The 27,058-nt window shown below is 43.3% G+C and overlaps 1 protein-coding gene across 5 annotated transcripts in view; it reads left to right on the top strand.

Annotated features, from left to right (window-relative positions):
- Window positions 1-27,058, top strand: part of Hgsnat (Heparan-alpha-glucosaminide N-acetyltransferase) — a 120,571-nt gene that overhangs the window by 27,507 nt on the left and 66,006 nt on the right. For 2 of the 5 annotated variants that reach the window (XM_075880881.1, XM_037413023.2), the window contains exons 4-7: window positions 5,712-5,781; window positions 8,526-8,574; window positions 18,606-18,703; window positions 23,988-24,095. In XM_075880881.1, the coding sequence (XP_075736996.1) occupies window positions 5,712-5,781; window positions 8,526-8,574; window positions 18,606-18,703; window positions 23,988-24,095 (325 nt within the window). The other 3 variants (XM_075880883.1, XM_075880880.1, XM_075880882.1) reach the window with 3 other exon arrangements.

Here is a 27,058-nt window from a genome sequence, read left to right as displayed (position 1 = left end):
CTTTGGTACAGAGCCTCAATTTGAGCTGGTGGAATACCCGTATCGGCGAGAGTCATCCTCCCCGCTTTTGAGCCAGGCAGCCTAATTACCTGTGTTTTTTTTTGCACTTTCGCGATTTCTTCTAATGTATTATGAATTCCCAACTGCAGGAGACGGTCGGTGTGGGTGTAGTTAAGGAGCCCAAGGGCATTCTTTATCGCTCTCCTTATTATGGCATTAAGCCTGTCCCTTTCCGGTCTCTTCCAAACATGCATTGCCGCCACGTATGCAAAATTACACAGCAGAAAAGCATGTATAAGCCTGACCAAGTTGTCCTCTGGTAGTCCTGCCCTTCGATTAGCCACCCGCCTTATGAGCCTAACAACACTATCTTTTTCGCTAACCTTTGAATCGTGATATTATTGGTGTCCGTTGCTTCTAGCGTCATACCTACGATCCGAATGGCGGCAACTTTGTGGATTGATTGTCCAGTTTTGGTACGTAGGTGGATGTCTGTCTCTAGGGGCGGCACCCACCCTCGTGGTTGATGGCCCTTCCTGACTTGGTTATAGAGAAGCTCAGACTTTTCCCCAGAGCAGGAAAGGCCTGTGTCCTCCAGAAAACTTCCGGTAGTGTCGATGGCCTCTTGCAGGGCGGCCTCTACAGTGCCATCACTTCCTCCTTTACACCAAATGGGGATATCATCGGCATAAATTGTGTGACCAACATCTGAAACTCCAGAAAGCTGCCTCGAGAGACCAGCTATGACGATGTTAAAAAGTAAAGGTGATAGAAGAGATCCCTGCGGGGCGCCCCTATTTCCCAGTACTTGCACATCCGATTCTTGATCTCCAACTTTAAGTATGGCTTTTCGACCACTCGGGAAGGATCTGACAAACGCATGAAATGAGGAACCTAGGTTGAGACTAGAGATCGCATCCGAAATAGAATCATGACGGACATTATTGAACGCTTTGTTTTATATCCAAGTGTAGGATCTCCCTGGTGTCTCTGGTATGATTATCTAATATTTGAGTCTTAATGATTTTCATAGCATCCTGTGTAGATAGACCTGGCCTTAAGACAATTAGGTAATGAGGAAAGGGATCATCAAGCTCTATGTAATCCGCCATTCGGTTCTGGATAACGTGTTTCGCCACCTTTCCCACGCATGACGTGAGAAAGATGGGGCGCAGATTATCCAAACTTGGTGCTTTAGCGGGCTTGGAAATGAGGATCATCTTGGCCAACTTCCATTGCTCCGGGATGTCACCTCCCTTCCAAATCCTATCAATCACATCAGTAAGAAATTCAACAGAGTCTTCTTCCAAGTTCCGAAGCCCTTTGTTGGTGACCCTATCCAGACCCGGTGCCGATCGGCCATTGAGTTCATTCAGGGCACGTCGCACATCGCTGATGGCGAAGGATTCAACCAAATGGGCACAATGTGTTCCCATATACCCCGGATAGGCTTGCATGTTGGAATCGACTGCTAGTGGTAGATACATCTTAGCAAGCTGCCCTAATAGCTCTGCGCCCGAGGAGGATTTTTGACCAAGATGGAGTATTCTAGCGAAGACCCCCCTCTGACTATATTTAATGCCCGACTCGTCAAGTAGGTGTTTTAAAAGATTCCATTTACCTCTGGTTCACATTTGTCCATCGACTGAGTTGCACATTTTATCCCACTGCGGCCTCGACAAGTTTCGGCAATGTTCTTCAATTTGTGTATTTAACTCCGCAATCTTTTTCCGAAGCTTACAATTAAGCGTCTGGTCCTTCCATCTGGCCAATAGCGACTGCTTTGCCTCCAGTAAATGCGCAAGCCGACTGTCTGTCTGTACCTCTGTCTCAACAGTCCTGGTAACCGCCCTAATATCCTGCAGCAGCATCTTCGTCCATTGCTCCAGAGAGTCTGGGATTTCCCCCTATTTCACTCGAGCCCTGCGTGTCTCTGAAACTTATCCCAATCCACGTAAGTAAACTTTCTTTTAGATTTTGCTTCCATCTGCAATTTAGTAACTGTAATATAATGATCACTTCCTAAATCCCTTGAAAGATTTTCCCAACCTACCGAGCCAGCATATTTCACGAAAACTAGGTCCGGGGTGGAGTCCCTGGTGGTGGATCTGCCGTATCTAGTAGAAAACGCCGGGTCTGTTATTAATGAGAGATCCGCATCTCCCGTCTCCTGCCACAAGCTCCTACATCTCCCGCCTCCTACACAAGCTCCTAACAGAATCATACGGGTAGTTTCATGCCCGGAAAGGCGCGTTAAAATACCCCGCCACAACCACAGGGGAGAGCCCAGCCAATCTAATTGCCTTAGCTATGATTGTCTTGAAACGCTGCCTATGATCACTAGGCCTACTATATATATATATATATTCAATATGAGAATACTGGAAATGTTGGAAGCACTCGGAATGACCTCACTCAAGGAGAGCTCTGTTTTTTTTAGGCCTTATTCCTAGATGATGTGTCACAAAGGTGAACTTGTTGCTGACTAACGCGGCGATCCCTCTGCCTTCCCCTTTAACTGTATGAGCCTTGTACCCCGGGAGAGTTACATTATCAGACAGCGTCTCCTGCAGTAGGATCACATGCGGCTTCTCGCAGTGAGAGCGGGCAAATTGCTGCAGGGTGCCCCCTTTTGCTATGGATCCCCCTGCAGTTGCATTGTCATATATGAAAATCAGCGTGCGAGGCCATCTTGATTACTGGTTGTGTTCCCTGACCCTACTGTCAGGTTCTGTACAGAAGCAGCTGTACTATTCGAACTGGGGATACTCGTGGGAATGGGCGCCGATAAAGGGGTTCCCTCTGGAAAGAAATCCAGGTGAATCCTAGTTGCTCCCTTTATATTGGGGCTCTGCACCATAAGGTTGGTGTTCTGTGATTGAGTCTCCACACATAGAATTCTGGCATGTTAAATATCTATTTTCTGATCCATAACTGTGAGACGTTTATCTACTGCCGAGAAATGCTCATTAAGTCTTTGAATCTCAAGGCAAATTGAATTTAAAGTCTCCTTAAATTCAGATTTAGCTTTGGCCTGCACATTCTCGGCTGATGTCGCAGCCTTACGCAAGGCTGGGTTGCCCGAGGGGCCCGCTTACACGACCATGGGAACGTGCGTGGGTTGAGGAGAGGGGAACCTACCAACTGAGAAGCAGATGCCCGAGTAGCTTGAGATGTACTGGCATGTCTAAGCTCAGCCATTTCGGCTCTCAGCGACTCAATAATGCTGCGCATTTGGGCATTCTCCTTCCTAAGGTAATTTAGCTCTGCTAGACCATGCTCTGGCGCAGTGCCCCCTGTTACCTTTCCACCTTCTCTACTGCGCACCCGGTCAGCCCAGGTGCCACCCTGCATCTCCGGTGGGTCCCTGGATCGGCTCCTCGAGTGCGGCGGGCCTCTAGATTGGGACCGACGACGATCTCTGGACTGGGACTTGGCTCAGCTTTTAGACGCCGTTCCATTTCGCTGGCCTCGGGAGCGACTTCTTGACAGAGATCTAGATCTGGACTGGCTGCTTGCTCGTTGCGATGATTCATGGCTGTCCACCCTAGTTGAAGCAGAACGACTCCTTGAACGGGAGTTGCAGTGTGCAGGCTGGCTCACACCCTCGTCGGCGTTAGCAGGTACCCTTTGCCGACTATGACGTTCAGATTCCGCGCGCCGCTCTCTTTTCTGCCTTCGCACAATAAAAAGAAGCTGAAACCTTTGCTGGCAACTTTTATCAGTCGTGGGGTGTGCGCCACCACAGAATCCACAGGTCGGGGAACATTGATGGTTTTCATCGGGGTTGTTGATTCCACACCTCTTGCACACAGTTTTGTCCGGAGTCGCACAGACATCCGCCCTGTGCCTCAGTCTGCCACAGGCATAGCAGCAGTCATGATGCCGATGGTAAAGGCAGCATCTGACCAGTGCCATGCCGAAAAAATTAAGTTGGAAACTTTGTAGCCATCGAAGACAATAACCACCGTTTCAGTGTTCTTAATATGTCTCACTTTCAGAGCCGAGGGGTTTCTTTCAGTAAGGATGCTCCTCTCCGTCTGGCTCTACGATGCGTCAATGTTACGGATGACCCCCTTGCATGTCTCATGCGGGGCAGTCTCATAAGTGTTGATGTCATACTTCTTCATTCCCAATGGCAGCTCATCCTGAGGTAGGAGTCGGCGTTCGCCCGGGCGCCGTGCTAATAGGTAACTATAATATTTCGCGTTGCATTCGGGCAGACAATATCCTGACTGAAGAGCGTGGGTGCAATTCCAGCCACCTCTGCGATTGCCCGGCCAAGTCTAGCTGAGCCCGCCTTCTCAACATCCAAGCCAGCCCTTGGACGAACGATAATCTTCCAGTGCTCGCTCGGCAGTCGAGGCATTCTCGATCATTTGATAACTATTCTTCAAGCTTAGAGCTTTTCTTGTAGCACTGAAATGGCCCCTGGCGTTCCCGTCGCACGCCGTGGCACGCTCTGTAGCACTGGCGTTCGTGCGCCTCGAGCTTTTCTTCACCGCGGCGGAGCGCCAGCCGTGTTCTTCTCCAAACTCTTCCAGAGGGAGGTCATCGTCGTCCATAATAACAGCCGCGCCGTCCAGCATATTGGCTCAGCGAAGGGCGCGTCTTGCCCGGCAGGCGCCAACTCAGCGTTGTGGTTGTTCGCCCAAGCACGCAAGGCGTAGTCGGTGGCGTATAAGTTCGAAAAATGCTCAAAAATGGACCTAGTGGTGAAAGTCCGCTAGGGACCTGAACCTTGGCAGCTTATGTGTCGACTTGTAGCAAGATCTTGAGGCACAGCACACGAAAAACCACTAAAATCATTTGCTGAAGCGGGAGGCCAAAGACCCCCGACTGCTCTGCTCTATGCCACCTGGCGTCCCGAAATAAAGGTACATTGTTCTTCATTATTTTGCTAGTTTTTTGCCTTCCAACGGCCGTTCTTCTCTGCGTGGTGGACTGCTGTGATATTCGATATTGAGTACATTCTCTCTTGCTGGCTAATTGTCGATAGAAATGGATAATGGCTATAACGAACTAATGGTTATATTGAAGTAATTACGACTACCCTTCAATTTCGTTATAGCGAGGTTTGACTGTATACCTATGCCAAAGTGCTCCTAATAGTAAGATTACCTGCTCCAGAGCTAAATTTTTTGACTCCAATAGTAAGATTACCTGCTCCAAAATGCTCCAAAAGTAAAATTTTAGTGCACCAAGATGCTTCAAAATGCTCCGAAACTAAAATTTTACTGCTCTGAAGTGCTCCAAAGCTGCAATTTTACTGCTCCAAACATTGCTCCAAATCGGCAGTCCCCAGTGAAATCACTGGTTTTATGAAGATTTTCTACTTTACGACTTCTGCTACGCCTAGTTTTGCGATGATTTTATCGTCGTTAGAAGTGAATGCATGATTCAGAAGAGTGAAGACAGCTGTATGCTCTGTAGTGTTTATGTTCCTCTGGCTGTTTGCATCCAGCAATGATCGATGGGGGAGGGGGGGAAGAATGCAAAAAATCCTGCGTGCTTTTATTTAGCTGCACGCTTTGAAAAGAACCCTTTATGAAATAATGCTGTGGGCATCACACCGCTATGTGCTTTGGTGTAGCACAGGTTTATTTATAACGAAAACATAGTTGGAAAATGCCCTGGCAATGGCTAACTGTTGACAAATTTGTATACTATATGTATTGAAACCTGTTTATGTGTTGCTGTTTTTGTGACAGCTCTCATTGTTGCGACAGCAGTGGTGCTGTTCCTGATATTACTCTGGCAAGCAGTGGCCTGTTTCAAGAGGTAAGTCTAGCTCTCATTGTTGCGACAGCAGTGGTGCTGTTCCTGATATTACTCTGGCAAGCAGTGGCCTGTTTCAAGAGGTAAGTCTGATGTGCTTCTGAAGAGTGCATGTGGTTAGGGAAACTCGTTTGTGTTGCTTTGACTTCTCTCATCTGTCCATGTTTGCACACCCTGTCTTTTTAACATGTATTTCAGCGTATTAAACAGTACCTATTGATATATGCGAGATACAGGTGTAAACATACACATATTTGTACAGGTGTGGTCTATATGACTTGCAACACAGGAGCGCATGGCCTTGCGAGTTCAAAGGTTGCACATTGCTTCAGCTTGTTTTTATTTCAACAGCTAAATGTTATTTTTTTATTTGGGATCACACCCAAGTAAGAGTAATGCATTGAGTTATGGAAGTAAGGGCTAGTGAAAGCCATGCCCTATCATTTAACTTGTGAGGCAATGCACTTCAGTGTTGCAAATGATATTAAGCGCGACTGTACAAACTCACATGTGTTTTTTTTTTTTTGTTGTATTACACTTGTTCCTCCAATTAAGACCTGCAGCATGGGTAGTGTGCCTTGTTATCAACTTGCAGGGTGAGGGGTCTACTGTTCTTGTTTCGAACGTAGCACTTTCAAGCCTGTCATTGCCCTCCCAGATCAGTGCACAAAATCTTGGGTGTCATGATAGTAACATACAGGGACTTGTGTGAGTGATGTGTCAGGTATGGTCCTAGAACTACCGATGCATCAAAATATGTTTGTGTTTTGTTTTTTTATTAAAAGTTCAGTTCTAGATGGAGGTATTCCGTGTCAACCGCGATCTGAGTATCGCGGGTGTGCTGAGGGAATGCTGATAGTTTTGTTCACCATATGCTTTCCTAAATGCGCCTAACGCACGTCACACGTGCAGTCTGCCTGGGTAGAAATGCGGCTGCTGGGACTGTTCCTCGATCACCTTGTCCTTACTTGCTTGTTAGAAAAAATCCCGACAGAGTGCTAAGAAAACATTACTACTACCAGGGTGACATGCGAAAAATGGTATTTTTAGAATGCTGCGAGTGTTTGCTTAAGCAGTATGCTACAGTAAATGTTTTTTGATATAATTACAGTGGTCCTCGACCACATAGCATGAAAGCTTTCTTTTTACCATCCGGAGAAGTGCCACAGAGAAGGCCAGGTTTGTGTTGGGATTGCATGAAGTATGAAAGGCTGAGTATACCTGTAAGCTGAAGTCCTTTGTGATGACTGAGATGCGCGGCTTGTAAAAAAAAAGTAGGTCCCGTTCGTCACCTTTTGGTGAGTACAGAAGTGGTGATGATCAGATTAAGAGCAGTGGTGATTTTCTCTTTTTTCGTGCAATGTGGCACAGTTGTGACCAGGACAAATGCTTTGCCAAAAGCTTGCATAGTGTAACTGATTCTATGTGACTACTGATGCACATTAACACTGATGGAAGTATGAACATAAACTAATGAGGAAAGCTGCAGGACTGGTGCCTGCTTGAATCTCTTTATGGCAGCCTTTGAGGGCGCATGATAGGTTAAATGCGTTATCATGTTTTAGCCTCATATCTGATAAACTGATCCCTATTGTATTGTAAAATTTTGTTTGTTGATTAACAATGCCTTACGTCTTCTCATTGGGCAATTTTTTTCTTGCAGCCTTTTTTAGATTGTTTTTATTTGAGAACCAAATTTTATATTGGAGTGTAAAATGTGATGTAGCTATTCTCAGAAACAAAAAGTAGCGTGACTATAAAATTTTGCTTGCTAATTCTACATCATGCAGGCTTTAATCCCTGCAAAAAAGAAATCTTGCTAGAAAATAAATATTGCCCTCATTTATCACTTATTGTTAAACAAACCTTGCAATAAATGTTTTTTTTTAATTAATGTTTACAGTTTCAAGTTCAGTCTAGTAAAGGACTTCGGTATAACCTAGGAAAACTTGCAGTGTAATGGTTTGGATTGTTTTTGAGAAAAGGCACATCTATGTTCAAAATTTTCAAAAACGTGATGTTTAGAAAAACTCCATTTTCTCAAGCACACACAAATGCTCGCGACAAAAACCAATGACTACGCCACAGAACACATCCCTGGTGTGAAAATTTCCAATACCTACTGATGAAAATGGTTTATTATGACTATCTAGCCATTATTATTATAAAGAAAACAAAACGTGCATGCCAAAATTATGATGGAAAACAGCATGTAGACGTGCGCTTGTACCCGTCAGCAGGTGTGGTTTTTAGCACCATTTTTAAATGTTCAAGTGCTCCTATGCGCTCACTACTAACTGCGTAGTTTTATTCTTTACATTGTGTGTTATTTCTTAGTAATGAAAAGAAAAGTTGTAGTAATGCTCGATCTTCCCTACCCTACCGCCTTAATTAAAGCATGCAAGTCAGTAATGAAGGCAACTGGTTTTCAGTGGTTCGGGCGTAGTCTCAGCATATCGCTTCCGAGATTGTTCAGCATACTGCAAGGTGTGTCCGAGCTAGTTGCTGTGCGAAGTTATTCCATCACTTGCAGTGAATGCCATTGGCACGATTTCTAGTCTTCGTGCTAGAAATGCTTGTGTTTTCAAGCAATCGTTATCAAGGAGGCCTCTTTGTATTTGAATGTTCTCAAAGAATGTGGTTGGAGTTGGACACTTAAGAAATTCAGCACTATTTTCGGCTGTGTTTAGGTGAGCTAACAGGTATCCAACATTTTTTTCTTTAATGTCATATTTTTTTTGCTGCAGGCTGTGTTCAGCTTTTGTTTCCGTCAACACGGTCCCCTCGGACTCTCAGGTAGGAACTGATTAATTAAGAAAAGATCCACAACAGAGATTTCTCGAGCAGGGCAAAAGGATTAAGCAGCCATATTAGGAATTATTTCCCGCATTGCTTTAACTAATTATCCGGAGCCCTTCTCTGCGGCATATTTCGTAATAACATTGGGGTTTTGGGACATAAAATCCCACATATTATTGGCATTGCTTTAATTTTCTCAGTCAATATGAAAGCTGTATTAGAGAGACAGCCAAAGAGTCCAGTGGAATACAGTGCTTAATTGGGCTAATTTGTTGAGTTTTCAACTATGTTTGCCCTGCTTCTTTCTTTTTCAAGCTTGTTGAGATTGTGGTTAATGTGTGCTTGTCGCGAGCATTGTACTCTTCTTTAGCTGACGCGGCCAGTTATAGGAGCGGTTGTGGCATTTGAAATGCCCAGTAATGTAACCCTGAAAGGAGAAATGCAGGGTAATACCATATTCTGTGCATGTTGGCACAGATTATGATTGGGTTCTTTTGTAAATCAAGAGACTCGAAGGTCTCTTGGTTTACAAAAGGAACCTTTTAGACAACTGAGTGCATATGTACATGTACTTAGAGTGGCAGAAAGACACGTACTTAGTGTCAATCGACCAAATATTTGGTGTAGATAGCACATTGCCCTTTTACCAAGTTGTACATTTGTATCTTGCTCCTTGTGCTACAGCTTTTGTAGCGCCTCTGAACTTTTTGTATGTCACATGGGTCTCCCACAATAGTAACAAAAAGCTTTAAATGACCCCTGACAGCGAAGTTTTCGATTGTGACTTTTGGGTTTTAAAGAAAGATGCGATTTGGAAAAAAAAAGTTGTGTTAATCGCTAACCTAGGGCAAGAAAATTTTTGTTGTAGATATATAGGATTTTATGCCGACTTCAAATATGTAATTAGTTTTATAGTGAGTCATGTAGTTTTAGTTTTATGCCATGACAATGTGTAACCAATAGTTGGTTTCGGACAAACTTTTTATGCCACTAAACATTTATGGTTCTCAGCTAATAATGGCTCATATTGCTGTATATTAACTGTAATATGCAAGTAACTATCAAGAAAGTACATATATGACATTGTAATAGACAAGAAAAATCGTAATGTGAAAATGTTTGAATCCTCAGTCCATACTAATTGATCATTTTATGTTTGTAAGATTTGCAATAATTATGCAAGTGATATCAAATTTTAAGAAAGATACTAGCACCCTTCACATGTTAAGGGATACGTATGCAAAATTTCATCCTTTTTGGGCTACCAAAAATACCAAAAACCGGATGTCTAAACTGAAGAAGTTGCCCAAAAGTGGATCTTCAAGAAGACTCATTTTAAAGGTGTAAGTGAAAGATGATGTATGTGAAAGAGATATGTTTTTTAGATGATTTCTTCTATCATGATAGTTTGGCAGTTATGGTTATTGAGCATGTGGCTGTGGTAAACTTCTCTTGCGAAATGCAATGGTAAGTAGGTAGGTGAAAATTTCCCAGGGACTTTATAAAATAAGCTCCTTTCAGTTTTCAGTGGCTACTCTGAGCTCTTCGAAAGTGGTTTTAACCTCCTTCGAGTTTATTTGCAATCCTCGGGTTTTTTTGTCATGAAAGTGGAGAAACTATACTTGTTAAAGCAATTAAAAACCAAAAATTTGGTTTTTGGAAAAAAAGTTGCATTTTTTTTTACTCTCATCTTTTCTTAATGAGTCTGTCTGTGTGTAACCCTGAAATTGAAGTGCAAGTACTCCAAGACGACATATAATTTGTACTAGCATTGTTAATTTTGAATTTTAGAATCATTTCAAGATGCTGGCCAAGATGTAGTTTTTTTTATTTGAAAGACCGCCCCTCATGTAACATGTTTGGTTGATTATCACGAAGGTTGCATCAAATGTAAACAAACAAGTTGAACTTGTGCATAAAATCTAGTAAGGATTGGTGGAATGGTTTTTGTGTCCACCTTCGTAAGTCTGGGAGGTGAACAGGACAGTGACCAGTTGCTTTGCCCACAGCCATGAAGTGCCATAAGATCTTGTGCGCTAGATCGTTGGCGACTTGGAGAGCGTGGTTTTTAAATCGGGGCTTTGCTTGCAGGAAGGAACGAAGCAACAGGGAAAGATGCTGTGGTCAGAGTGTAACACACCAAACATAATCTCTAACCAAATATCATAAGATGACATCTAGTACACCCACTTTACAGTCAAGTACACCCACTTTGCAGTACACTTTCAGTACACCCACTTAACAGTCAAGAGTGTGGCTGCCAGAAAAATAGTACATGTATTCTGGACCATGTTACTCTCTGTGACACTAGAAGTCTTCTGCACAGTTGATGTATATTTAAGCTCTACTTTCTGGGACCACCCTCACAATCAGCTGCAGTTTGAGAGGCATGCATTAAAAAGTGCCTCGACGTTTCCAGTTGATTGTATTGTTCCCCTTTGCTGAAGCCTTCTGCAGTTCGCATGGGCCTGCGGGATAGGCTGACCTCTGACCACGTCATTATGCCGCGTGGTCACGCTGCACTGTCGCGAATTATGGCGATTTGTGACATCATGGCATGCTGTTTCCTATTCTCTGACTTGGAAAAGTCATGCATGCCGTGTTTACCACGCAGCGAGACCTTTAACAAAGCCCTTCTTCTGGCACTGTTCAGGATGCCACAGCCAGCACCACCTAGAGAGCAGATTGGGGGTCAAAAGCCTTCACATTGTGCCAGTCTTGTGGGCACGCATTATGCTTGCCTCACCATTAAGCTGACAATTGGTACGCTGGGAATGAGCGAAATATTACAGGGAGCCTGGGCAGCCACTGAATGCGTCGTACCAATGATAGTGTCATGTTTACTTTTAAAAATGTCAAGATGTGTTCAAAGCTGTATTGGCCATTAAAACCCAATCTGAGGTACTTATGTATGTTTGCTGCGGCAGTCGCTTTTTGTACAAAAGGCTGTGATGTCTTCTTGGATCGCAAGGGCAACAGATATGATTTCAAACAATGCCTCAAAACATATACTATTACTTTTAAGTCACCCTGCTGCCTAGTACTGCTTGTTTTATGCACACTGCTCCAGTGCACATTGGATTTGATTTTTTGTGGAGTCTTTACTGTACATATATAGATTTCAAGCATGTTCAGTGCAGAAAAATGTGCCAGAGTGAAACACCATTGTGAGACCTGTCATGATGAAAAAAATGGCTGTACTACTGAACAGCAAAAACAAGATATCTAAAGGGGCCCTCGTAACGCTGTTGAAGCACCCATATTTTCCCTGTGGTTTGCATAGATAAGTAGCTGGAGATAGTTTTAGCATAGGGTTAAGTGCCAATATCAAATGATGTAGTATTTTAATCACGAAATAACGTCACTACATCACTGCCGACCGCATTACCACGTAGCGGCGCTCGCCAGAATTTTGGGGGCGGAAATGGTGCCTGAAGGTTGCTGCCATATCATTGGATAAATGTAACGTTAGAGGCGATCGTGGTGTAGGATCAAAACCGAGGTTACTAATCTATTTGATTTTTCTTCACTGTGCTTTTTATCGAACCCTGAACAGACGTGGCCACAACGAAAAAAAAAAAAACGATCACTGCGCCTACAAAGCATGGCAGGGGCACTGGCATTACACTTGTTACTGTGGCAACAAGATCAACATGATTTTAAAAAATTTTAAAAAGAAACGAGCAACGATGGGGTGCGAGCTTCCCCTATGTAGACGCTTTCAGCTTATTTCATTGGGGCAGCCTTCCGACCTCATGGGCAGGTGAAATGTGGTCTAGTGACTTCGCGGAAATCAAGTTGAGGGTCAGCATTTTTTTCTTGTATTTTGAATTTTCTAAGTCATATAACTTCATATTGCGTGCCGCTATGACTGCCGTTTTTGATGCATTAGTCTGTTTGTACTTCAGTCTACACAATGCACGAGTAAAACATGGGAGTTTGAATAGTGTTAGAGCGCCCCTTTAACTCTTTCATTACCACGCCTATTCAAATCGATTCCCAGTGATTGACGCTTCTGGATCATCGATTTTGGCATGTTCAATTTCTTTCTCGTGCATTCAGCACTTTCTAGTAGTTAGTTCAGCCACTCAACTTTCAGAATTTTTCTTAATTGGCCGACTTGGGCAACATAGCGATATTTTATAGACTTGCACGAACCAATGTGCATGTGTAGTTGGAAAAATGCACTATGTGGGCAAACTTGACAGAAGTGTGGGCCCCTCGTGATTATGCTACAGTAACATCAAAGTTCTGTAATGAAAAGAAACTTTGCAAGCCAAATATCGAATTTATGTGTTAGCTTCCAATTTGACCGAGTTTTGCTCTAATAATTGTCTGAAATTTATGCCAGCTAATCAATAGAGAGCTGTTGCTAGAAGTCAGGGAAAGTTAATTCTGCGAAAAAATATTTCCCAAGGTTCGCCGCATGTATAAAGTGTGCAGGTGGCTCTCACAGTTTGTTTACAGCCGTTTTGGTTTTGCTTGTATTGATATATCAGACACAGGCTCACATCTAGTGTCACTAGTCGCTCGCTCCTATTACACGGTCATCACGCGCACATGGGTGCGCATCGGCGCTACAACACACATGCGCTGCTTGAAACTGTCTTGCAAGCCGACTGTAATTTAGAGAGAATGGGCTGAGATTTCATGGATGACAGCACCTCAGCTTCAAGCTTTATGGCGACGATGTTTTCCGTCAGCCTGAGGCATGCGTAGCCGTTCATTGGTTTGTTTCGTTTACATCCTCAAGTTATCTGCTCCGCCGAAAGTGCATATAGCTTCTGACCTTTGTGCATAATCTTATAGTTACTCAGGTTACGTGCGTGGTCCACACATCGCTAGGGCACGGTGTAGTGGCGTTGGCTGCAGAGCTTCTCCCAACGGCAAGGAGGCCCCCGGAGCACATTTTAGCCCTGACTATGTAGCAGTGCGAAACATTTTTTAGAAATGTGAGCAATATTGTTCTTTTTTATTATATGTGTAAAAACGAAAAAAAAAAAACTTGAATGCATATATGGGAATGCCAACCTATGCGGAGTGACGTGGCTCATGAAAAGAGGTGACGCTAGATGAAATAGAGAACTTCATTGGACATCTCATTTATAGAGGGATTATTCACATCACGGGTATCCATCTGTATTGAAATACCTAGAGACTCTTATCGCAAGGCAACAAAAATTTAGTGAGAAGAGTGTACGAGTACACTTGTCTCGTGAAAAACCATGCAATGCTCGTGTCTCGTGAAAAACCAGGCATGGCATGAGCAATGAAGCAGCACCTCGGTTCCGATTTTCTTTGTCTTTGTGAAGAGAAACATTTTGTGAAGAGAAACATCGATTATTTTTATACTGTTCCTGGCGCATCTATCTATGAAATGTATATTCTGAATTTTCTTTGTTTTGAATATTTTTGCATATATAGTGTTTTTGATTTCACTGTTTACCAGCTGGTGATGAAAATGTGTACGCTTTTCGCATTTGTATTCATTCTAAAATATTTTTGTTGCTGTACAAGATATATTTTTTGGAAAGAGCATTTCATTGTGCAAAGTTTGGTATGCTGCAATGCATGCTAGAGTACTTTTCAAACTTGCAAAAACGATCAAACTTCAAACTTTATTTCAGGAATGCATACATTTACATGAATAAAATTCTACAGTGCAGAGGAGGTCCCGAAGTTAGAAAACTGTCGGGGGGACCTCCGTTAGAGAATAAGTCAAGTGCGATAACAATGCAGCAAGCAGTGAAAAACACATTGTACGAATTAAACAAAGAATGGTTAAAATTTCATAACAACAAGGCAAGAAAAGTTCTGTGTAACAGCAAGTGGTATAGTGAGTAAAAGAAATACTAAAATTAGGAGTAAGGCACGACGGCAGAGTTTAGAAAACACGTTTTGTGATTAGGTACTCTTTAAACTTTTTGCGAAACGAATAGAATGTGGGACATAACTTTATTTCAAGTGGTATGTTGTTCCATACGGATACACCTGTAAATTTAAGAGTTAGTTTTCCATAATTGCTACGCACTTTAGGGAGAAGGAAATTGTGACAGGCTGAAAACCTGGTGTTATTAGTATTGACAAGATGTTGTGTGGATAGCCCTGAAACACATAGACCATGATAAATGAGGCGGTACATCAATATAGCTAACTTTAGAGTGAATAAAAGATTAATTGGAAGCACAGAAAAATAAATAAAGAGTGGCATGGAAGGCGATTGAAATGGAGCGAAGGCGATCAGACGTAGTGCCCGTTTCTGAAGATGTAGAAGGGGCTCCAGGTGACTGGCATATGTATTACCCCAGGATGAAATGCAATAGGAAAGATGGCTATGTATATATGCATAGTATAATGATAAAATAATGCGTGACTGAAAATAAGGGCGGGCTTTAATGAGAACATGAATGCCAAAAGAAGCTTTTTTTAATATTGAGAGTACATGATAGTTATATTTCAAATGCTTGTCTAGTATTACGCCTAAGAACTTCACATGATCCGATACGGAAATAATATGGTTAAGAGATACGGAAACTGGTGAGGGAAATGTGTTCTGTGCGGATGAAAACACCACAAATGTAGTTTTAGAGGGATTCATATAAAGATGATTGTTAACACACCATTGATAAATATTACAGAGATCGGAGTTTAAGCTACTTTCAAGTTCAGCAGTTGTTTTCTGGGATGTAAAAATAATAGTGTCATCGTCGTAAAGAAGACAGTTAGTATGGTTAAGGGAACTAGGTAGGCCGTTAATAAAAAGTAAGAATAGAAGAGGGCCTAAGATTGAACCTTGAGGGACGCCCATGGTAACTGGCTTAGCAGATGACGCAATGTTATTCACATAAACTACCTGTGAGCGATTTGTTAAGTAATTGCGAATGAACTGCAAAGCGGGACCCACAATTCCGAAAGATTCAAGTTTACACAGAAGGATCCGGTGGTTAATTGTGTCGAAAGCCTTCGTGAGGTCAATAAAAACTGCCCCAGTAAGTAATCCATCGTCTATGGCTTGTTTAATTCGGTCAGTAAAGCTGAGCAAGACGAGCTCTGTCGAGTAGCCAGGTCGAAAACCAAATTGGTGGGGAGAGAGTAGGTTAAATTTAAGCAGATAGCACATCAAACGCAAGTAAAAAAGCTTTTCGATTACTTTGCTAAAGAAAGGAAGTACACAAATCGGACGGTAATTGTTAGTTGACAAACGATCGCTCTTTTTGAAAACAGGTGTTATCTTTCCTACCTTTAAAGCATCAGGAAATGCACCTGCTTTGAACAATTTGTTAATTATTTCAGCTAAAATAGGAGACGGTTCACGTGCCACGAGCTTTATTTTAGACGGGTGAATGGAATCTAAGCCTGGCCCTTTGGTTTTAAGAGATGACATGATTTGAAAGACTTCGTCTGCAGATGTAGGACGTAAGTAAAAAGACTGAGGTGAACGAGATAGAATGGGAAAATGAAGGTCAACGAGTGAATCGGGGGAATTTGATGCAAAAGTATCACTGAAAGCATTAGCGATATCGAGTGGCTCGGTAAGGGAACGTCCATCAACCGTTATTTTTGATAAGCATGTGGTCTCGCTGCTGTTCAAGAATTTTTTTATTAACTGCCAGTTTTTCCTGGTATCATTACCCTTCTTATCTATTTGTTTTTCATAATACTCGCGTTTGGCCCTCTTGAGCAGCATTGAAAGTAGATTTGAATATCTTTTTAAGCGCGTTTTTAGAGAGCTGTTTGAAGGCTGAGATTTTAATTTTTTTCGCATGTTTTCTTTTTTAGATATGGAATGCAAGAGACCAGGAGTTATCCATGGGTTTCTAGGCGTGCGAAACCAATGTATGACGGTACTTGTGGTTGTGCATTCTGCAATGAATGCGCTTATTTTTGCCGAAAATTCATTAAACGCTTCCTCGCCACATTCTTCTTGTGCAACAAAGTCCCAGTCAGCATTACGCACTATCTCTACAAATTCCGCTGAGTTGAATACTGTCTTGGTATTATGCTTATTTTTTATGGGAATACAGGCATCAAGACAGAAAAATACAGGATAGTGGTCGGTGAATAAATAGTCAATAACCCCGGACTTCGAATCAGCAAAGATATTCGACAGTACATGGTCGATTAATGTGTTAGACCCATTCATATCACATCTAATCGGGGAGTGAATCAGAGATTGTAGGCCAAAACTAAGAAAACAGCGAACATATTCCAAGCAAACTGGAGTGTTAGTATCAAAGATATTTATGTTTACGTCACCGCAAATAATAATGTTTTTGTTTTCCAGGGTTAGAGTAGCAAGGATTCTTTCAAGCTGCATGCAAAACTCGGAATTCGAGGATGAGGGAGAACGGTAGATGGATGCAATGACTGTATGACGATTGTTCAATGGCAGAGCAGAAGATTCTACTTCAAGCCAAACAGACTCACAATTAACGTTGTCAAAAAACAGATCCTGATGGCGTTTGTATGGTATTGATGAGGTTATTAGGACTGCAGATCCGCCACCACGATTTGTGACACGGTGACAATATTCGGATTCATAGCCTGGCAAAGCATACAGATGCCCTTCGTCTGCCGACAGCCACGTTTCTGATAGGCAAACTACGGAAAATGAGTGTTCGACAATGGAAAGGAAGGCTACAAGGTCGTCATAATGCCCTCGAAGGCTACGAGTGTTAAAATGCACGAGCGAGAATGCGGGTGTTTGCTCAAGAAGATGTTTTGCTTCAGCGCAAGATCTTCCCAAGACATATGAAAAACAACTATTCTCGCGCAATAACGAAGGAGTTAAGGATCTCGTGACACCGAATTGGGAAACTCCGGATGCTTGTATGGTTTGAGAGTCCTGCATGCAGGGGGAACTTCTGACCGTTTATTAGGGACGAGTGTCGTCTATAGGATATTTTAATTTGGTCTTAAAGTAAGGGTGAGTGCTCATTGCCATGGTTTAACATAGACAGGGGCCCCCTTGTGATGTTGGAGAGGTCAAGCAAAGATTTTAGGCGTCGGAGAACATTTGCGGGGTGTACACAATACCCTGACTGGCAACCGGCGATGACTATTGTTTATCGCCCCTCTCCCTCTGTTGTCTGGCTGCTCTCAAGGCGGTTTTGTCTGGTTACACCAGGAATGCTTTTCTTTTTTTCTGAGGGGGACAGGCTCAAAGCACCCACATCATTTCCTTCTTCACTGCTCACGGGTCCCCCTATTTGAAAATGGTGTGTTGAGCGTCACCAGAGCTTGAGCGCACCTAGTCTCAGGTGCGGCCTCGCTGTGGGGTGCTAGTTTCTAAGGTATTTAGGAGGCCATTTCAAACTGATGCAAAATTCTTATGAAGAAACGATGCTAGCATTAATTATATGATGCATCAAAGTATCTACGATTCAATTTCAGCATTGCCAAACACAAAGCTACAAGCTACTGTAAAGAAAGTCTCAAACAAAACTTTCGCTATCTGGGGTTTTCAGGTATTGGTTAGAAAAATTAATGCGTTGAAATTCCAGCAGTTTATATGTTTGCACAAACAATAATAAGGTGGTAGTGCTTCAAAAATTTTGTAATAATTTCTACAAAATTGGTTGTTCAGTAAGTGGCATACAAAATAAAAACTTTACAGACGTGTACAGTAGCTCGGTTTTGAACTAGTACATGTTTGATATAGTTGGTTATGGCTGGACCAACAATTTATGCTGAAAAGCAGTTATTGTTTTGGTGGTGTCTCAGAGGTGTGTGGAATTACTAACTGTCTAAAAATATATGGAAAATGACAGGGGTGTTTTTTATGTTGTCCGAAAATCTGTTTGTATTTCTGTTTCCAAAACTTTGAAACTTGATTCAACCGCTTTCTTTCTGAAAGCGGTTGAATCCTAGGCAGGGACTGAACTTACGGGTACGTTTGTGTGGGTCACCGGTGGAATTCCTATTAATTCAGGCATGCGCTTTCAAGCTGCTGCTAGATGTGCTGCAAGTTATGTGGATATGCAAGGCCTGGCAGAGCTGCATTAATTTGGATGCAATACTGCTTTCAGCAAGGCATATTAGGTACTGCGGTTGCTGTTGAAGATGGCCAGGCCATACCCACTGCTGCCCCCAAAAAACGACTACGCTCTCTTGATACTTTGAGAGGGTAAGTCTCATGGCAATGCTAAAAGGCACTTCTTTCTTGACAACTCCTCCTCATAAGTAGCCTGTTTAGAACTCGAGCAAGGTCACTCATTTCAGTGTTATGTAATGAATTGCATAAAGTGCATACAGTTATGTGTATTGTGCTTAACTTTTGAACAGAACTGATGTCTGAGGATTTATTAACCCTGTGGCGACACAGGGTTAATGAATTCACTGAATCCTCTTCATCCGCTAGTCCGGCGTGACATGGCTGCACGCTGCACCACCGCAGCATCTTCGTTGGCATGATCACAGGCTGCGCCTAGAAAAACAGGCTTCACAGCGTGGAAGAAGATTATTGCTCCGCTACCTCAGACCGGCGTAGCGTCAGAATGCTGCTGCTAGTTGAACAAACAGTTATGTGCCTTTTAGTCGACACGGCATCCTGCAACTCTTTGTGCGACAGAGGAACTCCCACTTTTCCTTCAGAAAATAAAACAAACAAAATTGGCTACCACGTTACCTGTTGCAATTAGCGTAACGCTTAGGGCTACTTTGCCTAAGTGCATGTAAATTCGAATGAATGAATGAATAAACTTTATTTAAAGTCCGGCAGTGTCCTTCAGGCGTGTGTAAACTCGAGAAGAAAAATTTAGCCCAGTTTTGAAAAGAGGTAGTAGTGCCACAGTGCTGCTAAAAATTTTCATTTTTTTTTTACGGAAGCTTCTCAATTTTCTTCTTTTTCAGATAAAACATCCGGCTATTCCTAAGGCCAAGTAATTTCTTTTTCTGGTTTTCTACAGAGGCGATTTTAGCTCTCAGTTGTTATGTTTTTGCAGGCATCTGCAGTTTAGTTTAGTTTCAGCTTTATTGAGCATTTTCTTTATAAAATTGCGGAAAGAAAACGCAAGGATGGGAGCAAAAAGCTGCTATGTTAGCAGCTTGATGAGGTTCTTACCCCTTGTACTTGGCATCAGAGGAGCCGCAAAGCACAAATATGAAAACAATTGGACATCGATTTTCAAACTTCAGAAAATCATGAAATAATACCAAACAGCACATTACATCAGAGTTTCAGGTTTACATAGAAACGAGCAAAGCACATACACAACACACACAAAAAATAAAACAATGAGACAGCACACAGTCAATTATCAAAACAAATATGCATGCTGCTTAACGGCTAACAAAATACTACAAATTATAAAAAAGATGTGTACAACATTTAAGTATATGAAAAATACAAGTCCTGAAGAGGTACAATAGAAAACACTGATAAGTGAAATGTGGTGTGTTCTACTTATAAAGAAAAAAAGAACATTCACATAACAAGCAACAATGTAGGATGATATGATTACACACATGAGCACTATTTTAGGGTGTTTTCTTTTAGACACAGTGTTCCTGCCGAACAATTAGGAGATATTGAACCATGCACGCCGCCATTCTGTATGAGGTACTTCTTAAGTTGTTTGTTACGTATATCAAAGATGGGTAATGTTTTTACTTTCTAACATGTTAAAAAAAGCAGGCATTCAGTGTTCAAGTCTTTTTTTAACCATAGTTAATTCCAGAGTATGGTACGAACCAGGAAGGCCTCTGACTAATGCTGTAATGGGATTGTGTAGCTTTCCTAAGGCTACATAGTTTAAGAAAACAAGCGTTGTATGATGAATAAATCGAAACCGTCTTTTGTGAACTTGCTATGCTTTTTGCTGAGCTTAATATAATGGTGCATAGTAATTACCTCTCGAAAAGTGAGCAGATATTCAGGGACAGCACGCGTATGTGGTGAAGCAAGCTTTACAGAAACACACCATAGCTTTGTTAGTAGTCGTGTGTGTATATCAATTTTTTAATATGAATTGAATACAACTATGCAGATTCAAATAAAAATGAAATAATGAATAATCAAGAATGAATGAGTCAATTTTATTTGAAGTCCGGCAGTTTCCTCTGGGCGAGGTGGAGGAAGAGGAGATTAACCCCTGTCCTTTCCAACCCTATGATGGCAGTGCCTCAGGTGACCGCTCAAAGTCCTTGGGCTCAGGCGGCATCTTCTGCTTGCCAGACGGCCCAAAGCTGGTCGGCCAGGCCGTCACTGGTTAGTGCCGCCTCCCAGCGGCAGCGAAGCTGACATAGCCGACTCGCAGCAGTGACTGCAGCCACGACGGCGGCGGGCCTCTGCCCTCGCGCGGTGGTATCAGCAGCGATTCGCCGTGGAGTTCGTTTTTCCATTACATCAAGAGATGCAAATTTTTTCACCAGTAATCAATCAATCAATTAATAAATCAGTCATTTTTATTCCACTTCAGCAAGTAGAGGGCATGGGAAGAAAAAGCTCCTGCGAGCTTGACTAGGTTTCCCAGCCGGTTACAGTTCAGCAAGCAGTGATAGCATGCAGAAACTGACGTACGCAAATAAAAGCAAAAAAAAGCATACGGTATTCTTATAATCACCGAAAGAACACTACATGTACATACAATTCAGGAAGAAAAGAAAACTACTACTACGTCAAAAACAAAGCTCGAAACTCGCATTTTAGTTATCTCATGAAGAAAGCATGCAGCGCTGGTCTGCAAGATGAAATACAAAAATCATTTTGTGATAAAAGGTTTAATACAGAGGGCAAAGTTATTCATAGCATCTGGGCCCCGTAGTTTGAGCGTGGTGTTCTTGTTTTTAACTTTTTCAAGAACCGTAAGAGATACAAAGAAGAATATTCAGCTAACTCTGCTAAATCGGCCAGCATTGAAATATTATTCTTTATTTCATACTGATAGTGAAGAACAAGGCGCAAGTTGTAATTTTTTACTTATCATATATTCATAATGAAAACAGTACACTCTTTAGCTATTTTAGTCTGTTATTGCACAACAAACCCCGCCGCGGTGGTCTAGTGGCTAAGGTACTCGGCTGCTGACCCGCAGGTCGCGGGTTCGATTCCCGGCTGCGGCGGCTGCATTTCCGATGGAGGCGGAAATGTTGTAGGCCCGTGTACTCAGATTTGGGTGCACGTTAAAGAACCCCAGGTGGTCAAAATTTCCGGAGCCCTCCACTACGGCGTCTCTCATAATCAAATGGTGGTTTTGGGACGTTAAACCCCACAAATCAATCAATTATTGCACAACAAAATGTGACTGTCTGTACTTGTCAGGAAGCATATGACTGTGCCAAATAGTTGAGCTTGTGACTGATGTGTTTGGTTCTGTTCACATGAAGAAACTTTTCTCTCTTTATTTTTTGAACACTGCATTGCACAAAAAAGGAAGGGGTGTTTGTACTAGCCATGATCACTATTGTAGTGAGTGCAAGGCCGCTAGTTTGATTCTTGCCAAGGCAGTCATATTATGATGAGGTGAAATGTAACAGTTAACACCCATGTACTTAAATATTTTAGTTATTATCAAGTGCCCTAGGTGGTCACAATTTATCCGGTTTCTCTCGGCCATCAGTTCTGGCACGTGGAACCCCGAATTTTTAGTGCTTTCTTTTTTAATTTTCACCCGTTTTCACCAGTTGACATTTAAGGTAAACGTAAGTACTTCGGGTGTTTGGGGTGGCTTTCAGCTACGGAGCAATATTCGTTTTCTGGCTTGCCTTCATTCTCTTCCTCTAGTACTGCGCGCTCACATTTTTCCTATGGGATGTAATAGTTGCAAGTCATTCATAGCCAAGGAGTACTGGGTGCAGTGACAACGCAAAAAAAGTGCCCAAGATGGTTACTGTTGTGTGACAGAGAGGCACCCGAAATAGCCATTTGTTTAACTGTGCCACAACTCAAAGTAGCCCCGCTGTGGTGAGGGGCTATTTTGCTGTCTTTCAAGCACTCATTGCAGATGGTAGTAAACTGACATTGGTAAAACGGGGAAATGGCAGCAACGGAGTCGCAGAGGAGACGCTGCCGCGCAAGTGTACACGCGTGCACGTACGATGAATTCCAAAGGCTTTGTTGGGAATGTGGCATAACCACACAGGAACTGCCAGAAATTTCTGTCGCCTTATGTGCGCTGTCATTACCAACAGAGAAATATATGTGATTACGCATACCAAAAGTGCGTGACCTTTTGTTTGCCATTGCACGGAAAAATACTTCAGTGCATTCGCATGACCTTGTCCCACCATCAAATGATTTCGGCACTATGACAGGAAATACATGCTGATATAGTGGCACAGCTGACGGGCGACTCTTCAGGCTTTTTGCAGTGTGTACGCGTATAATAATACGTCACTCTAATAGGAAAAACTGGTGCACTTATCCAGGGCACTGCCAGAATTTTTTCTGGGGGTGAGGGGAGGTATGCTTGTGCATGCATTTGTATGTGTGTGTAAATATATAGGCAAGCAAAATTGAAAAATTTCGAGGCCAAACCTCTCCCATCTCCTTGGCTATGCTGCTGGCAGTTAAACCTACTCCATCATCAACCTGAGCTTTCTTAGCTAGTTACAGACAGTGAATCGCCTACTAAGCCCCCTCCGTCAGCGGCACTCGCTATAATATATGTATTTGCTCGTGTGTTTGCCCTTGCGCAGTTGGGCCAGTGTCAGGCCAATGTAGCAGTAGCAATCTGCTTTCATTTCCACAATGGACACTCACTTTATTGAGGCGGTCCCGTGCACAAGGGCATGCACAAATGTGAGCACAAGGGCGTGCCAGTAAACGGTGTGTTCGATACATTTGCAGTACAATTAGACGAGCGGTAACAGCGCTAAACCGCCAAGCCACATGCCCTGCCGAGCAGGCATTTCATGATTTAGATTCTCACGTACAGCATGTTCATCGGCAGCTGTCGTCACACGCCTGTGCATTTCTGTGCAGGCATCGTAGCACTCACCCCAAAGTCGTAATTGCTGCACGGTCGACTGCTGATCCACTTATCGCAAAAATGCAAAATCGGAAGTTCTTTACAGTAGCGTATGCGACCAAATATTGAAGAGATCGAATAGTCGAGTTACTGTGAATAATTGAAGCTTTCAAATGTGGCTATTGAATCAAATATGAATATTACGAAGGCTATATTCGATTAGTATTTGAAACTTTAGACTATTCGCACACCCCTACTTATAAGACAAATGCGCAGTTGGTGTTCTGCCGCTGAAAGTGACGTGAATACAAAATTTTTTTCCATTACTTGAGCAGTACTCCTTTGCACTGTCAAGTTGTAGTTCTAAATACTCTTACTTACTATAGTAAGTTTTACTTTTGAAATGTCCTTGCGGTATTCTCATAATTGGTTGCCACATCCATACACTTTTGATGTCATTGTCAGATGATATCACAATCTCACCTTTTTTTGTGTGCTCAGGCTCTCACTGGTGCTCATGGTGTTTGTAAACTACGGTGGCGGCAAGTACTGGTTCTTTCACCACAGTCCTTGGAATGGTATCACTCTCGCCGACGTGGTCTTCCCATGGTTTGGGCTAATTCTAACATTTTATTTTTAACAGCTCTCTTTGTCTCGCTTGTTGTCAGTCTTGTCCATTTTCTGCTTTTTTTTTCTTAAACCTTTTTCATATCACTCTCAGGTTGGGAGATGATTTAGACTCCAACCAAAAGTTTTGAAGAAACCCGACGTTCGGAACAGACTTGGTTTCTTCCTCAGGGGTGACCGCGGAGGCTACGTAGCAGTGGCGTTTTCAAAGCACTCGCGAGGTAGCTAATGACCCCTCTCTTTCTCTCTCATTTTGCCGAGGAGCGCAGTCCGTGTGAATACACTGGGGGAAGGTTTCGAGAGAGCGGTTGATATTATGGGCTGTCCTCTGTATGTGCCACGACTCGAGTAACAACTTTCTTCTCCAGTTCGGCTCGCTTTCAAGGATGGCTGTCGCTTCGAAATTGATTTTGTGATCCAACGTCTCAGCATGTTCGGTGACTGCGCTGCGCTCTTTGTAGAACTTCCCCACATCGTTGGCGTGTTGCTTCAGTCGTTCCGGTAGGTTTTTCGTATCGCCGATATACAATGAGGGGCACTTGGCGCACGTAATTTTGTAAACGACACCGGGGCTCCTGTCCATTGTTGGCCGGTCTTTCGGGCGGGGGAGGAGGCGGCTCAGTGTACATGAAGGCACGTGCGCGATGCGAACCCCTTCCTTCTTGAAGATCCGTGCCAACATCTCGCTGGTTCCCTGAACGTATGGAACCGCTACGCATTCGGGGGGCTGCCAATTAAAGTTGATTGGTGTTTTCGTATCCTCTGTTGCTCTGCGCGGCGGGTGGCGGCTCGAATGAAGTTTTTTAGGTATCCGTTTTTTCTGAGGTCAGCAATTACGCGGGCCTCCTCTTTCTTTCACTCGGTGTCATTAGAGCATAAGTTCCTAGCTCTCTCGAGTTGCGTGGTCACAACCGAGGCCTTGTGGCAGGCGGGGTGGGAAGAATTGAATTGGAGGTAGCGGCCAGTGTGCGTTGGCTTTCTGTGAACGGAGAAAACACGAAGAAGAAAGCGCAACGGCCTGGATTTCTCCGTTCATAGGAAGCCAACGCACACTGGCCGCTACCTTCAATTTGATTCTTCTCACCCCGTCAGCCACAAGGCCTCAGTTGTGACCACGCTACTCCAGAGAGCTAAGAACATATGGTGCAATGACAAGAAGCGAAAAAAAGAAGAGGCCCGCGTAATTGTGGACCTCAGAAAAAACGGATACCCAAAAAACTTCATGCGAGCCGCCACCTGCCGCGCAGAGCAAAAAAGGATGCGAAAACACCAATCAACTTTAATTGGCAGCCCCCTGAATGTGTACCGGTTCCATACGTTCAGGGAACCAGCGAGGTGTTGGCGCGGATCTTCAAGAAGAAAGGGGTTCGCATTGCGCACGTGCCTTCGTGTACGCTGGGCCACCTCCTCCCCTGCCCGAAAGACCGGCCAACAATGGACAGGAGCCCCGGTGTCGTTTACAAAATTACGTGTGCCAAGTGCCCCTCGTTGTATATCGGCGATACGAAAAACCTACCGGAACGACTGAAGCAACACGCCAACGATGTGCGGAAGTTCTACAAAGAGCGCAGCGCAGTCACCGAACATGCTGAGACGTTGGATCACAAAATCAATTTCGAAGCGACAGCCATCCTTGAAAGCGAGCCGAACTGGAGAAGAAAGTTGTTACTCGAGTCGTGGCACATACAGAGGACAGCCCATAATATCAACCGCTCTCTCGAAACCTTCCCCCAGTGTATTCACATGGACTGCGCTCCTCGGCAAAATGAGAGAGAAAGAGAGGGGTCATTAGCCACCCCGCGAGTGCTTTGAAAACGCCGCTGCTACGTAGCCTCCGCAGTCACCCCTGAGGAAGAAACCAAGTCTGTTCCGAACGTCGGGTTTCTTCAAAACTTTTGGTTGGAGTCTAAATCATCTCCCAGTTTTATACCCAACCAGACAGACTTCTGTCGAATGTTTATATTCAAGTCACTCTCGGGTTGTCCAAAGAGGCGCCCTTTTTCGTGAATACGCACTAAAGAAGGCGCCCCTGGAAGGCAAAGAAGGTATGCAAGATGGTATCTATGTATTCAATTATGAAGCACCAGTCATTCTTTAAAAAAGTGAACAAGGTCAAGAATTACTGCCATCTGTTTACTGGTCTGCTGCTGTGGTTATGGTGCTGGGCTGTTGACCCCAAGGTGGCGTGTTCGATCCTGGCCGTGGCAGTCACATTTCGATGGAGGTGAAATGCTAGAGGCCCATGTACTGTGCGATAGTGCACGTTAAAGGGGCCCTGAAAGACTTACTTGCATGGAATTGGCTTACTTGCTATTATACTTGCATGGAATGGGTTCACTAAAATAGCTTATTACCTGACGAATTCAATGCCGCAAAAATGTTAAGAATCCGTACAGTACGAGCCAAGTTAAAAAAGTTTGCCGCACGCTACAATCGCATTCTCTCTTCTCTCTTCCCGACGAAAGTGCTGGAAGCTGAGCAGGGAGGAATGACATGGGCAAAGAAATTACGTCACGTGCGCCTGAAGTCGTTGAGCGATTTTTCTTTTTTTTTTTCTTCGAATACGCGGCTTTTTTTCGTGGGATTGCACGTGCACACGTGGACAAGTTACGGCCTCTCGTGACGATCTCTGTAACGACCAAGCGCGTCACGTTCAAATCAGTCAACGGCTGATGGATGGCCTTCTACGAGTGATTTTTGAGCTTCCTCCGTCATTCCCTGAGAGAAAAGGAAGCGATTTTCAGCTGACTTTGATAATTTATTGTGAATTGCAGGCCACGTGCTGTGTTATAATATTTGACTCATGTGGTCTCGGGGATCTCTATAACCGATCGGAAGCGTTTTCTGGCCATGTTCAAAAAAATGTTGCAGGGCCCCTTTAAAGAACATCATATGGGCAAAATTTGCAGAGCCCTCCAGTATGGCGTCCCTTCCCACAAAACACA

Source organism: Rhipicephalus microplus, chromosome X (genome assembly GCF_043290135.1).
Source record: "Rhipicephalus microplus isolate Deutch F79 chromosome X, USDA_Rmic, whole genome shotgun sequence".
In the NCBI taxonomy this organism is placed as follows: Eukaryota; Metazoa; Arthropoda; class Arachnida; order Ixodida; family Ixodidae; genus Rhipicephalus; species Rhipicephalus microplus.
Note: the sequence above shows the minus strand (reverse complement) of the source record. Positions and strands in the feature narration are given on the sequence as shown.